The sequence below is a fragment of the Nerophis ophidion genome, linkage group LG20 (assembly GCF_033978795.1).
Source record: "Nerophis ophidion isolate RoL-2023_Sa linkage group LG20, RoL_Noph_v1.0, whole genome shotgun sequence".
Taxonomy (NCBI): Eukaryota; Metazoa; Chordata; class Actinopteri; order Syngnathiformes; family Syngnathidae; genus Nerophis; species Nerophis ophidion.
In genome coordinates, this window is record NC_084630.1 from 41,273,830 (window position 1) to 41,291,382 (window position 17,553).

The 17,553-nt window shown below is 37.5% G+C and overlaps 1 protein-coding gene across 1 annotated transcript in view; it reads right to left on the reverse strand.

Annotated features, from left to right (window-relative positions):
- The window catches only part of lrba (LPS-responsive vesicle trafficking, beach and anchor containing), a 971,728-nt gene that overhangs the window by 614,660 nt on the left and 339,515 nt on the right, over positions 1-17,553 (reverse strand). The window contains exon 36 of the mRNA XM_061881243.1: positions 10,105-10,271. Within this exon, the coding sequence (XP_061737227.1) occupies positions 10,105-10,271 (167 nt within the window). The remainder of the gene's footprint in view (positions 1-10,104; positions 10,272-17,553) is intronic.

A 17,553-nucleotide genomic window follows, 5' to 3' on the forward strand; every position in this document is an offset into this window, starting at 1 on the left:
TAAAAACAAAAGGGACAAGTTTGACACACAACAATGGCGAGGAGTATGGGATAGAGTCCCTCTGGATTTTGTCAATGAAAAGGTTGAAAAACACTGCTTTAGAGATTGTCAGAAAATGACTCAAAGATGATGCGTAAAACATCATCTATGCAATATTTTGAGCAAAGAACTACCATCACATGTTTTGTAGACCACAAGGAAGTGTTTTACACTCAGGAAAAAAATCATAAAATGCTCCTTTTCTTACCCCCTTTCCTCAGCGACAGCTTCAGTGATGTAACCAGGGACCTCCCAAATAAATACAGTTAGCACACGGGCTGGACTTTTAGAACGTAGTTTGGATCTGTTACTAGAACACAGCCCAAAACATGTGTCTCCTCATTGAGCCAAAATTGAACTCTGTCTCCGCATGATTCCTTGCTTCTGGTCTGTTTAATAAATGTCATCAATGTTTGAACCTGACTTTCTTTTGGTGCATTATTAAGCTTAGATTGCTTAGGAAAAAAATAATATGACCCCTTGAATGCGCCTTTTGTTACCCCCTTTCCTCAGCGACAGCTTCAGTGATGTAACCAGGGACCTCTCAAATAAATACAGTTAGCACGCGGGCTGGACTTTTAGAACGTAGTTTGGATCTGTAACTAGAACACAGCCCAAAACATGTGTCCTCATTGAACCAAAATTGAACTCTGTCTCTGCATGATTCCTTGCATCTGGTCTGTTTAATAAATGTCATCAGTGTTTGAACCTGACTTTAGATTGCTTAGGAAAAAATAATATGACCCCTTTAATGCGCCTTTTGTATGAAAATAGACTCGCTAATCGGCAGTGCGCCCTATGGTAGGAAAATAGGGTACATTAGTCGGTTTATTAAAAGAGGAGTTGAGCGCGTCCTCCATCATCTGCCCTCATTTCCGTTGGACCGACTTTGCGGAGGTGTCACGTGTGTGAAAGATGGTCCCTGACCCGAATAAACACAGCGTGGGTGCGCAGCGGACATGGGCCTACATCAGGAGGAGAGCTGAGGGGAGGGGCGGGCGCCACTCGCTTTGTTAAAAAGGACAGCGAGCTGGCGTGTGGTACACCTGTGTCTGCAGGAAGTAGGACGAGAACAGGTAGTCGCTATCCGTCAGACGTCTTGACGTTGGATGGCAGACAAGGGCGGGAAAAGGAGAGATGCCGCCTTTGTCTGGCGGCGGGAATCCTCTGGTGATACAAGCCAAGTGGATGGGGGGAATAAAGAAACACAATTGGATGAAGAAGGAGAATAAAAAAGAGGGAGGAGAGAGAATCAGCTAACGCCTGTTCCCCCCCGAGGCCGGGGCTGCCGTAAGCTGGATATGAAGACACAAATTGCGTTCAGGCGGGTCACGGCGAGATATTGGACGCCAGTGCGCACGCGGCGAGGAAACAGCCGTTCCCATCGGCTCGCCAGGAAATAATATTTTCATTCTCCGACTCTTTATTGAATGGAAACTTTGGGGAATACGCTTCAAGTTTTTTTTACGACAGGCTGGGATCTTACAGCGCAACAAAAAGGTCGTAATGGTGGCTGCGTTATTGTCTTTGTGCGGCTGAAGATTCTGCAGGTGGGCTTTCTCTCTCTCCTCCCTCCAAACACCAACCCCGCTTCCATATGAGTTGAGGAATTGTGTTGGATGTAAATATAAACAGAATACAATGATTTGCAAATCCTTTTCAAGCCATATTCAGTTGAATATGCTACAAAGACAACATATTTGATGTTCAAACTCATAAACATTTTTTTTTTGCAAATAATCTTTAACTTTAGAATTTGATGCCAGCAACACGTGACAAAGAAGGTGGGTATGGTGGCAATAAATACTGATAAAGTAGAGGAATGCTCATCAAACACTTATTTGGAACATCCCACAGGTGTGCAGGCTAATTGGGAACAGGTGGGTGCCATGATTGGATATAAAAGCAGCTTCCCAAAAAATGCTCAGTCTTTCACAAGAAAGGATGGGGCGAGGTACACCCCTTTGTCCACAACTGCGTGAGCAAATAGTCAAACAGTTTAAGAACAACCTTTCTCAAAGTGACATTGCGAGAAATTTAGGGATTTCAACATCTACGCTCCATAATATCATCAAAAGGTTCAGAAAATCTGGAGAAATCACTCCACGTAAGCGGCATGGCCGGAAACCAACATTGAATGACCGTGACCTTCCATCCCTCAGACGGCACTGTATCAAAAACCGACATCAATCTCTAAAGGATATCACCACATGGGCTCAGGAACACTTCGGAAAACCACTGTCACTAAATACAGTTTGTCGCTACATCTCTAAGTGCAAGTTAAAGCTCTACTATGCAAAGTGAGAGCCATTTATCAACAACATCCAGAAACGCTGCCGGCTTCTCTGGGCCCGAGATCATCTAAGATGGACTGATGCAAAGTGGAAACGTGTTCTGTGGTCTGACGAGTCCACATTTCAAATTGTTTTTGGAAAATTCGACTTCGTGTCATCCAGACCAAAGGGGAAGCGAACCATCCAGACTGTTATCGACGCAAAGTTGAAAAGCCAGCATCTGTGATGGTATGGGGGTGCATTAGTGCCCAAGGCATGGGTAACTTACACATCTGTGAAGGCACCATTAATGCTGAAAGGTACATACAGGTTTTGGAACAACATATGCTGCCATCTAAGCGCCGTCTTTTTCATGGACGCCCCTGCTTATTTCAGCAGGACAAAGCCAAGCCACATTCAGCACGTGTTACAACAGCGTGGCTTCTTGAAAAAAGAGAGCGGGTACTTTCCTGGCCCGCCTGCAGTCCAAACCTGTCTCCCATGGAAAATGTGTGGCGCATTATGAAGCGTAAAATACGACAGCGGAGAACTCGGACTGTTGAAGGACTGAAGCTCTACATAAAATAAGAATGGTAAAGAATTCCACTTTCAAAGCTTCAACAATTAGTTTCCTCACTTCCCAAACGTTTATTGAGTGTTGTTAAAAGAAAAGGTGATGTAACACAGTGGTGAACATGCCCTTTCCCAACTACTTTGGCACGTGTTGCAGCCATGTAATTCTAAGTTAATTATTGTTTGCCAAAAAAAAAAAAGTTATGAGTTTGAACATCAAATATGTTGTCTTTGTTGCATATTCACCGGAATCTGGGTTGAAAAGGATTTGCAAATCATTGTATTCCGGTGATTTTTACATCTAACACAATTTCCCAACTCATATGGAAACGGGGTTTGTACTTTGCTTCATTATCCGGCCTTTTTTGCAGCACCAGATGTTTCTCTCACACGGCCACATTCCTGCTCTGGTGTGAAGCCGCACCACCTGACCTTCGCAGTAATTGACCAAAAATATTGATGTAATGGCACCGGACTGATTGTGATTTATTAAAAGAGCGCTGCGCTCCGAGGCCCGGTGCCAATGGCTCCCCGCGCCCATCGGCAGCCATTAGGAAAACCATCAATAGTGCCGCTGCGGCAGCAAAATGGCCGGTAATGGGAGACTTTTGAGGCGCAGCTCGGAGAACACAATCTCCATTTTAAATAGATCGAGCTTTGTGTGTGTTGTTGCACACGACAACAGCAGAACAATGCTCACTGAACACCAGGACACAGACTGGTAACACCACCAGGGAGGAGGGCACAACAACTAGCAGTTGCACTACAAAAATCAACAGAAAAAATTAAAATGAAATGATTTATATATATATATATATATATATATATATATATATATATATAATAAATCTATACATACATATATACATATATATGTATATATACAGTACATACATATATACAGTACATACATATATATGTGTGTATATATATATATACATACATATACATTTATATATATATATATATATATACATATACATAAATGTATATACATACATATGTATATACATTCACATACATATATATAAATATACATACATATATAAATATTAGGGCTGGGCAACGATTAAACATTTTAATCGAAGTTAATCGCACTATTTCTCCGATTAATCGCGATTAACTGCATTGTATACGCAAAGCCCAATAATGAATTCAAAAGTAGTGTGTAGTGCACCTTTATTGGAATATTCTCCCACATGAACAAAAGCGACAAAACATTTGTTGTGCAAACACAATTTAAATCAGTCCTTGTTAAACAGTAGCAGTTAAATAGCATATTTGATGAAAATCAACTCCAAAAATGTAAATACAAACATTTAAGCTTATTGCCACTGCCAGGGTATTTAAGTTATCCTGTTTGTTATGGAAAATAAATATAATCTACATACAAATCTCTGAGCCACAATCATAACATCTGAACAGGCAATTTCTGAGGTAACAGCAGAAACATTTTTTTTATCAGGGATCTTATGTTTAAAAAACCTATATTACAGGTAGTGGGCTGTTTTAGGGAATTTTTGATCAAATTATCCGTAGTAGCAATATTAATAATGTTGTGTTTATTCTGCGTAGTGCACTTAAAATAATTATGACCATATCTAGGAATTGATATGATGGGAATTTTCCCATTGTTTGCTTGGTGCTTTGATAAACTGAAGGCATCATATACATGGTACTATATTGTGATGTTATGAGCCAGGGAAAAAAAGAACTACCCTACCCAGCATGCAACAGGAGTGAGGAGCATGTATAGGTTGTGTGTCGCCATGACGGCATCTCGTATGTTGTGATATGCACGCTCTGAAAGTAAACGTTAAGAAGTCAGCCAACACTCCTGGTCTGCATTATTCATAAATAGACAGACAACACATATACTCCGCTGCTTCACAGGCCGCTGGATGTAGCCGGCAAAGTATTCCCATGCTAGCTAGCCGCTCTAGCAAACACGCCTCATTCAGTCCAAAACGGCCCGATCTATCCACATCCAGAATTGTCTGGCGGTCGTAAGTGATCCCGGAGTGACCACGCTGTAAGCCAGCCATGAAATTTGCAGAATTTACGGTATTTTTGCCAAATGTTCCATATTTATCAAGAGCCCCTCGGCGCCGCCATCTTGTTAAGAAAAGGCGTTAACAAAATAAAAGCACGTAAACAACATACGCAAATGTGCGATAAAATAATTGTCGGCGTTAATAGATTGATGAGTTAACTCATAATTAACGCATTAACTTGCCCACCCCTAATAAATATACATACATACATATATATATATATATATATATATATATATATATATATATATATATATATATATATATATATATGTATGTATGTATATATATACATATATATATATATATATATATATAAAATAGATGGATGGATGGATATATATATACATATATATATATATATACATATATACACACACACACACACACATATACACATATATATATATATAGTGGGGCAAAAAAGTATTTAGTCAGCCAGCGATTGTGCAAGTTCTCCCACTTCAAATGATGACAGAGGTCTGTCATTTCCATCATAGGTACACTTCAACTGTGAGAGACAGAATGTAAAACAAAAATCCAGGAATTCACATCATAGGAATTTTAAATAATTTATTTGTAAATTATGGTGGAAAGTAAGTATTTGGTCAACCATTCAAAGCTCTCACTGACGGAAGGAGGTTTTGGCTCAAAATCTCACGATACATGGCCCCATTCATTCTTTCCTTAACACGGATCAATCGTCCTGTCCCCTTAGCAGAAAAACAACCCCAAAGTATGATGTTTCCACCCCCATGCTTCACAGTAGGTGTGGTGTTCTTGGGATGCAACTCAGTATTCTTCTTCCTCCAAACACGAGGAGTTGAGTTTATACCAAAAAGTTCTATTTTGGTTTCATCTGACCACATGACATTCTCCCAATCCTCTGCTGTATCATCCATGTATCCATTTTGGTATAAACTCAACTGGTCGTGTTTGGAGGAAGAAGAATACTGAGTTGCATCCCAAGAACACCATACCTACTGTGAAGCATGGGGGTGGAAACATCATGCGTTGGGGCTGTTTTTCTGCTAAGGGGACAGGACGATTGATCCGTGTTAAGGAAAGAATGAATGGGGCCATGTATCGTGAGATTTGGAGCCAAAACCTCCTTCCATCAGTGAGAGCTTTGAATGCTTGACCAAATACTTCTTTTCCACCACCATTTACAAATAAATTCTTTAAAATTCCTACAATGTGAATTCCTGGATTTCTTTTTCACATTCTGTCTCTCACAGTTGAAGTGTACCTATGATGAAAATTACAGACCTCTGTCATCATTTTAAGTGGGAGAACTTGCACAATCGCTGGATGACTAAATACTTTTTTGCCCCTCTGTGTGTATATATATATATATATATATATATATACATATATACATATATATACACATATATACAGTATATACATATATATCTACATATATATACATACATACAGTATATACATATATATACATACATACATACATATATATCTACATATATATATACATATATACAGTATATACATATATATACATACATACATATATATATATATATATATACACACACACATACATTATACATATATATATTACATACACACACACACACACACACATACATACATATATATATATATATATATATATATATATATATATATATAAATATATACATACACAGTACATACACACACACACACACACATCTTGGGAATAATTATTCTTCCTTCATTTGTTACCAAATTTGCACCTTCTTTCTCTCGTATTACCACTCGCACTACAGCTAATGTCACCCTTGCTTCTACCTCTCTGCTCGGCGAGGGCGTATGACGTTGCACACGCGTCAGTAATGATAAATGGTTGTACTTATATAGCGCTATTCTACCCCTTTTTAAGGAACCCAAAGCACTTTGACACTATTTCCACATTCACACACTGATGGCAGCAGCTGCCATGCAAGGCGCTCACCAGGTCCCATCAGGAGCAAGGGTGAAGTGTCTTGCCCAAGGACACAACGGACGTGACTAGGATGGTAAAAGGTGGGGATTGAACCAGCAACCCTCAGATTATTGGCACAGCCACTCTACCAGCTTTGCCACGCCGTCCCCAGTATGTGAGGTATGTAAGAAGGTGGGCTTGTTTTACGTCTCTGTGAGAAGCAGAGACAGGAAGGCTGTAGTGTAATCCAGCAGCTAAAAGCAACTGCGTGAGAAGGTATACTCCAATATCACCATATAGTCATTTTCTGTATCGCACAGAGACAAACCCGCCATATATCCAGTATATTCCATATATCGCCCAGCCCTAGTTGAATCCTAAACTCATATAAAATTATATAAAATGGAATACATGGCGCGTTATTGTGATGTACAGAAATCCCATACTTTTATCAAATTTCCCAGTTGATTTTCTATATTTTGACCTGCAAATGTTGATGCTCCTCTTAGACACAGGTAATAAAGGTGTTTGTGAAATAGTCTGCTGTTTTTTGTTGCTAAATTAACCATGCAAAACATTGTTGGCCGGAAAAAAAAAAATATATATATATATATATAAACAACAACTTAAAGCAGGGGTCGGGAACCTTTTTGGCTGAAAGAGCCAAAAAGCCAAATATTTCAAAATGTATTTCCGTAAGAGCCATGTAATATTTTTTTTAACACTGAAAACAAATAAACGCGTGCATTTTTAAGTAAGACCAACATTTCTAGGGTATAAGAGGTCTCTTATTCTTTGTAATAACATTGTTATTCTGAAGCTAACTGTGGAGGGGGCGTGGCCTACGGGCCTGCAGCGAACTGGGGTGTGCCAGGACAGGCCTCGAAATCAGCGACAGGTGCGTAGATGGCCCACCTGGGCCTTGATAATCTAATCACCTGTCGCTCTGTTATAAGCAGCAGCCAGGAGGAGAGACGGAGTTGGGGTTGGAGCCGGAGCGCGAGCGATAACGAAAGAGAAAAAGACAATTGCTGGAAAGCAACTGAGAGACTTATTGAAAAATAAAACAATATTGTAACCCTGAAACAGGCTCTCATTTCGGTGCTTGGTGGTCTGAAGAACCCCCAGGAGGGCAAGCCCCACACTAACCAATAATAAATAAATAACTCCTTACCATTACGCAACTTCTTGAACAGGTGCGGTAGAAAAAGGATGGATGGAATAAAAATGCATGAGAATGTTTTATATTTTGAACGTTATTTTTAACACTGAGAACACGTGGAATCATTCATTACTTATCATCTTAAGCAATGTCAGCTCAGATTTATCTGAGAGCCAGATGCAGTCATCAAAAGAGCCACAGGTTCCCTACCCCTGACTTAAAGCTTTGAATAGCTGTTTACTGAGGTAACCTCCTCCAACCTCCGAGGACATAGCTACAAACAATGGGAGACCAGGCTTTCTGCTCCGCCACACCTGTGGAACGCTCTCCCTTACCACCTGAGGGCACCACAGACTGTGAATGCTTTTAAAGAAGGCTTAAAAAACTTTCTTTTTTAAAAAAGCCTTTAAGATATATGCATACTAGTTTTAGCTATTAGGCTGTTGTAGTTTTTATTTTTAATATCTTTTTATTTTATTTTTTTAATACACTGTAGCACTTTGAGTTTGCTTACTCAATGTAAAGTGCTTTTTACAAATAAAATCTATTATTATTAGTATACTATTCATGTTTAAATAACTTATACTTGCCCCAAATATGGGTTATCATCCCTAATAATCGGTATTAGCCCTGAAAAAACCATATCGGTCGATCTCAATTATGTACATTGGTCTTATTACATTCCTTTGGAAGTTTGAGAGGAACAAGCCGTACGGGAGCTTAAAAAGGGAGGAGACGACCACACATTCAGGGTTGCACAGACTAGTTGTATTCCAAAAATCTGAAGTCGTGCAAGCCCGACTCCACACTGGAAGCCGCCCTGCTACAAAGAAATGGAGAGTGACAAAGTACAACAGCCACTGGGACGGGAAAAGCAAAGCAGCCAGAAATAGAGTGCCAGGAAAGAAGGGTCTCCGGAGAGTCGGAGCAGCCTAACAAGCTGGCCATTACACACTGGCGGCACTAACACACATCATTAGGGAACAGCTGCATGGGAGCCTCTTTGGCCAAACAAACACTCCTCTTTTATGGCCACGCCACACCTTTTCAGCTTCTACCTAATCGCATCAACCATGACTTCAACAGCAAGAAGGAGGAGACCTCCGGTTGCACACTTTATCCAAGAAGAGACTGAGGGCCAGAGAAGCCAAGAAGAGACTGGAGTACAATGCTAAAGGTCCCCATTTTTTCAGCAAGCAACTACTTTCCAAATGAACAAGTCCAGGTCATCCACCTCATCATTATTGAATTGAATTGAATTATATTTATTTAGCGCTTTTTCTCCAGTGACTCAAAGCGCTTTTACATTGTGAAACCCAATAGATACGTTACATTTTTTTTAACTGGTGTGGGTGGCACCGGGAGCTGGTGGGTAAAGTGTCTTGCCCAAGGACACGACGGCAGTGACTAGGATAGCATAAGTGGGGGGGGGGCTCAAACCCGGAACGCTCAAGCTGCTGGCACGGCCACTCTCCCAAGCGAGCTGCACCGTTTCTCAGTTCAACATTTATCGACCGATTTGAAAAATTCCAACACCGACCATTTCGACTGAAGTTTTTTTTTGTACCATTTTCCCCGCAAAATTCCCACTTGACACACATTTCCCATTGAAATCAATGGAAGGTTCTTCAATGTTCCACAACTCCCACATTTTTCATCGGATTCAAACTGTTCGAATTTCCAAATATTCAGTTTGTTCAGGAATTATGTGCTCTACTTCAACAATTCTAAAAAATAAAAAAAAAAATAAAAAAAAAATCTGGGATTTCAGTTTATTAATATATATATATATATATATATACATATATACATATATACATATATATATATATATATATATAGGTAGGTGTGGGGAAAAATCACAAGACTACTTCATCTCTACAGAACTGTTTCATGAGGGGTTGCCTCAATCTCCTGACGATTGACGCAACCGCTCATGACTATTTTTTCAATGCCTGGCTGGCGACGGACAGACACACCCTCCGCCATCCACGTCATGGCCACCCTTGCTCCAGAGGAAAGGTATGCCATCGGTACACCCGAGCGCCTACGGTGGAACTGAAGTGGTGTTCCTACCTGCTGGACGAGCTGCCCCAGGCCCCGTGCTTGTCGGTCAGGATGTTGACGATCTTCTGGATGAGCTGCGTGGCCGTCACGTGGTCCCGGTACTTGGCGGCACGGATCAGGTGGTCGCACATTTTCTCCTCGTCCCGCTTCTCGGCGGCGTACTGGGCACAGTTGGACTGCGGGGGAGACAGCGGGGTGTGAGAAGAAGTCAGTTCAAGATATGTTGAAAATGTTGCCGATTGTATTGTCCCGGAAAGAAATCTGCCTTCAAAGAACTCCGGCTTATTAGTGATTCCCAGAACCCAAATAAAGTCTGCGGGCTGCAGAGCGTTTTCTATTGGGGCTCCAGTACTCTGGAATGTTCTCCCAGTAACATTTAGTGATGCTACCTCAGTAGAAGCATTTAAGTCCCATCTTAAAACTCATTTGTAGACACTAGCCTTTAAATAGACTCCCTTTTAGACCAGTTGATCTGCCGTTTCTTTTCTGCTCTGCCCCCCTCTCCTTTGTGGAGGAGGGGGCCACAGGTTTGGTGGCCACGGATGAAGGGCTGGCTGTCCAAAGTCGGGACCCTTGTTGAACCACTCATCCGTGCATCAGTTGGGGACATCTCTACTCTCACTATTATGTTAGATCCACTATGGACTGGACTCTCACACTATTATGTTAGATCCACTATGGACTGGACTCTCACACTATTATGTTCGATCCACTATGAACTGGACTCTCACACTATTATGTTCGATCCACTATGAACTGGACTCTCACACTATTATGTTAGATCCACTATGGACTGGACTCTCACTATTATGTTAGATCCACTATGGACTGGACTCTCACTATTATGTTAGATCCACTATGGACTGGACTCTCACACTATTATGTTAGATCCACTATGGAATGGACTCTCACTATTATGTTAGATCCACTATGGACTGGACTCTCACATTATTATGTTAGATCCACTATGGACTGGACTCTCACTATTATGTTAGATCCACTATGGACTGGACTCTCACACTAGTATGTTGGATCCACTATGGACTGGACTCTCACTATTATGTTAGATCCACTATGGACTGGACTCTCACACTATTATGTTAGATCCACTATGGACTGGACTCTCACTATTATGTTAGATCCACTATGGACTGGACTCTCACACTATTATGTTAGATGCACTACGGACTGGACTCTCACACTATTATGTTAGATCCACTACGGACTGGACTCACACTATTATGTTAGATCCACTATGGACTGGACTCTCACTATTATGTTAGATCCACTATGGACTAGACTCTCACTATTATGTTAGATCCACTATGGACTGGACTCTCACTATATTATGTTAGATCCACTATGGACTGGACTCTCACACAATGATGTTAGATCCACTATGGACTGGATTCTCACACTATTATGTTAGATCCACTATGGACTGGACTCTCACACAATGATGTTAGATCCACTATGGACTGGACTTTCACTATTATGTTGGATCCACTATGGACTGGACTTTCACTATTATGTTGGATCCACTATGGACTGGACTCTCACACTAGTATGTTAGATCCACTATGGACTGGACTCTCACACTATTATGTTAGATCCACTATGGACTGGACTTTCAAACTATTATGTTAGATCCACTACGGACTGGACTCTCACTATTATGTCAGATCCACTATGGACTGGACTGTCACTATTATGTTAGATCCACTATGGACTGGACTCTCACTATTATGTTAGATCCACTATGGACTGGACTTTCACTATTATGTTAGATCCACTATGGACTGGACTCTCTCACTATCATGTTAGATCCACTATGGACTGGACTGTCACTATTATGTTAGATCCACTATGGACTGGACTCTCACTATTATGTTAGATCCACTACGGACTGGACTCTAACTATATTATGTTAGATCCACTATGGACTGGACTCTCACACAATGATGTTAGATCCACTATGGACTGGACTCTCACACTATTATGTTAGATCCACTATGGACTGGACTTTCACTATTATGTTGGATCCACTATGGACTGGACTCTCACACTATTATATTAAATCCACTATGGACTGGACTCACACTATTATGTTAGATCCACTATGGACTGGACTCTCACACTATTATGTTCGATCCACTATGGACTGGACTGTCACACTATTATGTTAGATCCACTATGGACTAGAGTCTCAAACTATTATGTTAGATCCACTATGGACTGGACTCTCACACTATTATGTTAGATCCACTACGGACTGGACTCTAACTATATTATGTTAGATCCACTATGGACTGGACTCTCACACAATGATGTTAGATCCACTATGGACTGGACTCTCACACTATTATGTTAGATCCACTATGGACTGGACTTTCACTATTATGTTGGATCCACTATGGACTGGACTCTCACACTATTATATTAAATCCACTATGGACTGGACTCACACTATTATGTTAGATCCACTATGGACTGGACTCTCACACTATTATGTTCGATCCACTATGGACTGGACTCTCACACTATTATGTTAGATCCACTATGGACTAGAGTCTCAAACTATTATGTTAGATCCACTATGGACTGGACTCTCACACTATTATGTTAGATCCACTACGGACTGGACTCTAACTATATTATGTTAGATCCACTATGGACTGGACTCTCACACAATGATGTTAGATCCACTATGGACTGGACTCTCACACTATTATGTTAGATCCACTATGGACTGGACTTTCACTATTATGTTGGATCCACTATGGACTGGACTCTCACACTATTATATTAAATCCACTATGGACTGGACTCACACTATTATGTTAGATCCACTATGGACTGGACTCTCACACTATTATGTTCGATCCACTATGGACTGGACTGTCACACTATTATGTTAGATCCACTATGGACTGGACTCTCACACTATTATGTTAGATCCACTATGGACTGGACTCTCACTATTATGTTAGATCCACTATGGACTGGGGGGGGTTATTTTTTATTTGTTCGTATTATGACCTTTTCGACAACAAAGACTTTAAAAAAAATTATGGTGTAAACATAAAATATGCAATATTTTCCACCAAATATATTCCAGAGTTCATCATATGATACAAAATAATTGGAGCCTTGTATAGGTCAATAATTCATAACTTTTTCATTCATTATTATACATTCAGCAATGACAGTTTAAAAATGTTTTTAAAAATTCCACAACAAATTTTGAGGATCTAAAAAAGGCCCCACTTGTAAAAGTTTATTAATTTTTTTTCTTATATATATATTTAAGTCTTCATAACGATCAACTGGACAATTGTAAGTTTTTATAGTTTTTTTTTTAATGTTTTTAAGTGGAATATTTGATATGAAGTAATTGGAGCCTTAAATGGGTTAATAATTCATAACAACATTGATTTTAATTCATTATTATTTTTGGAGTAATGATAATTTAAAAAAAAGTCCTACAGAAATGATTGGGTATTCAAAAGAGCCCCACTCATAAAATTGTTAAAAATGACATACTAAAAGCACTTTTAATAATAATAATGGATTATATTTACATAGCGCTTTTCTATCTTTTAAACAGTTTACATCAGGGGGCACCAGGTCGCCCGTAAGGACCAGATGAGTCGCCCGCTGGCCTGTTCTAAAAGTAGCTCAAATAGCAGCACTTACCAGTGAGCTGCCTCTATTTTTTAAAATTGTATTTACTAGCAAGCTGGTCTCGCTTTGTTTGACATTTTTAATACTAAGAGAGACAAAACTCAAATAGAATTTGAAATTAAAGACTTGGTCTTCACTTGTTTAAATAAATTCATTTATTTTTTTACTTTGCTTCTTATAACTTTCAGAAAGACAATTTTAGAGAAAAAATACCACCTTAAAAATGATTTTGGGATTTTTAAACACATATACCTTTTTATATTTTAAATTCCCTCCTCTTTTTTCCTGACAATTTAAATCAATGTTCAAGTATTTTTTTTTATTGTAAAGAATAACAAATACATTTTAATTTAATTCTTCATTTTAGCTTCTGTTTTTTCGATGAAGAATATTTGTGAAATATTTCTTCAAATTTATGATTAAAATTCAAAAAAATTATTCATGCAAATCTAGAAAATCTTTCGAATCAAATTTAAATCTTATTTCAAAGTCTTTTGAATTTCTTTTAAAATTTGTGTTCTGGAAAATCTAGAAGAAATAAAGATTTGTCTTTGTTAGAAATATAGCTTGGTCCAATTTGTTATATATTCTAACAAAGTGCAGATTGGATTTTAACCTATTTAAAACATGTCATCAAAATTCTAAAATTAATCTTAATCAGGAAAAATTACTAATAATGTTCCATAAATTATTTTTTTAATTTTTTCAAAAAGATTCTAATTAGCTAGTTTTTCTCTTCATTTTTTTGGGTTGAATTATGCATTTTAAAGAGTCGAAATTGAAGATAAACTGTGTTTGTTTTTTCCTTATTCAAACTGTTCAATTAAGTGGTTTTTTTTCATCATTTATTCTCTACAAAAAACCTTCCGTAAAAGAAAAAAAATGTACGACGGAATGACAGACAGAAATACCCATTTTTTTAATATATATAGATTTATTTTTTAAAGGTCGTTTGAGCAAATTGTCTATTTCTGGCAATTTATTTAAGCGTGTATCAAACTGGTAGCCCTTGGCATTAATCAGTACCCAAGAAGTAGCTCTTGCTTTCAAAAAGGTTGCTGACCCCTGCTCTGTTTTCTAGATTTTGGCCAATAGATTATTTTAGGAACGACAAAATGTGTAAAAATCCTCTAATATGGAACCTCTAGGTCAATTTATAAAGGGAATTAAACCTGCTAACATCCTGATTAGGACCATAAAAACCAAACAGTGTTTTGCAGAAAAAAGGTTGTGTAATTTCAAAGCTGGTGTCATCTTGATTAATAACAGCGGACTACTAAACTACTTAATGCCCTGCGGCGGAACAACCAATCCCAGCATCCCCGCGATGCACAGGAAGGACATTTTTCTCTGTGGGAATGTGTTACAGGACTTTGAAGTGTTTGGAGAAGGCCAGAAGTACAACACCTTTGCAACAGCAGCTCTATAATGTGAACCAGGGCTCGCATTTTTGTCTCATTTCCTGCTTCAGAATTACTTTTATGGCGAGAGTCACACCCCGGACCCTAATGGTCACTTTTCTTCTCTTGGTATAATGTCAAATAATCCTTTAAAGCAGAGGTGGCCAAACTTTTTCCACTGAGGGCCACACACTGAAAAATCAAAGCACGCTAAGTTGAAATTTTTTCATTTTCAAAACCAATACAATAGACATTTTTTTTTTTTTTTTAATTGTTGGGGCTCCCTCAAGTTAGGTCTTAGGGACCCAGAAGGGTTTCAGTCTTAAACAAGGTTCAAAATAAGTCATATATTATTTTTTTCATAAAACCCTTTAATTGCTAATTCTACTTCATTTTACAAGCTTTTTGTCAAAACACTATTTTTTGAGGCAAAAATACAAAATATACAATATTTTTCCCAAAAAGAGTTTCAAAGTGGAATATTTGATGTGAAGTAATTGGATCCCTAAAAAGGTAAATAATTCATAGCAAAATTGATTTTACTTTTTATTTTATTTTTTAGCAAAGACAGTAATTAAATTCCACTAAAGTTCTTGGAGATCCAAAAGTGCCCCGCTCAAAAAAAAGGTCATGATTATTTAATTTGTTTTTCTTCCATTCAACACCTTAATCTCTACATAAGCCTCAGATATATATATATATATATATATATATATATATATATATATATATATATATATATATATATATACAATATACAAAAATATACAATATTTTTCCCCAAAAGATTTTCAAAGTGTAATATTTGATGTGAAGTAAAAGTGATTTAATTTGATTTTTTTTTAGCAAAGACAGTTATTAAATTCCACAAAAATTTTCTTGGGGATCCAAAAGTGCCCCGCTCAAAAAAAAGGTCATGCTTATTAAATGTTTTTTTTTTTTCATTCAACACCTAAATCTCTATATCAGCCTCATATATATATATATATATATATATACATATATATATATATATAAAATATACAAAAATACATAATATTTTTACCAAAAAGGTTTTCAAAGTGAAATATTTGATGTGGAGTAATTTGATCCCTAAAAAGGTCAATATTTCATAGCAAAATTGATTTTATTATTATTATTATTTTTTTTTTTAGCAAAGACAGTAATTAAATTCCACTAAAGTTCTTGGAGATCCAAAAGTGCCCCGCTCAAAAAAAAGGTCATGATTATTAATTTTTTTTTTTTTCATTCAACACCTTAATCTCTATATAAGCCTCAGAGATATATATATATATATATATATGTGTGTATATATATATATATATATATATATATATATATATATATATATATATATATATATTTACAAAATATACAAAAATATACAATATTTTTACCCAAAATATTTTCAAAGTGTAATATTTGATGTGAAGTAAAATTTATTTTATTTTATTTATTTGTTTATTTTTAGCAAAGACAGTTATTAAATTCCACTAAAATTCTTGGGGATCCAAAAGTGCCCCGCTCAAAAAAAAGGTCATGCTTATTTAATTTTTTTTTTTTTTCATTCAACACCTAAATCTCTATATCAGCCTCAGATATATATATATATATATATATATATATATATATATATATATATATAAAGTGTAATTATTTTTAATATATTCATTATAACAATCAATACAATAATTTGTATAATTAGTATTAGTATATAATTAGTATGTATCTTTTTTAAATATTTTTTATAATTTTCAAAGTTTTATGTTTGTTGTATTTATGTCCTTTTTGTCCTTAAACCAATCAATAATTTACAGCAACATTGATTTTGATTCATTAATATTTTTTGAGAAATTATGAAAAAATTGGTGTTATTAGAGAATCAGAGTCAACAATGCAAATTGTTCTTGTTGCATTTCACCCGTTTGCTCTTTTATTCCACTTTTTAATGTTGAATGTTTTAGTATTTTTAGAATGATGTGTTGCGGGCCACACTTTGAACACCCTTGCTTTGAACCTTGCAAGTGTATGACCTCATGATGCACGTCTGCTCCGATGCATTTCCCCAAAAAGTTACCAGTAAAAGCACTTCATGATGGGCCTTCTTCTTCAATTTGGACGACCACAGCTCATATCATGACAGAAAATCTATAGATATAAATCACATTAGAGGGGCTCTCAGTGCAGGCCTTAATTATCAATCTACGTCTCTTTGTGTACCATTAGAGCGGGCCTTGACCTTCCTAGGCAAGCATGATAACTGGGAATATAAAAGGAGTATGAACGGAGGAAGGGGGGGGGGACATTTCTAAATGCAAGTGTCATGTGACTCTGTATCTTTATCGAGGAAGGCAAAGGTATGGCGGGAATGGGA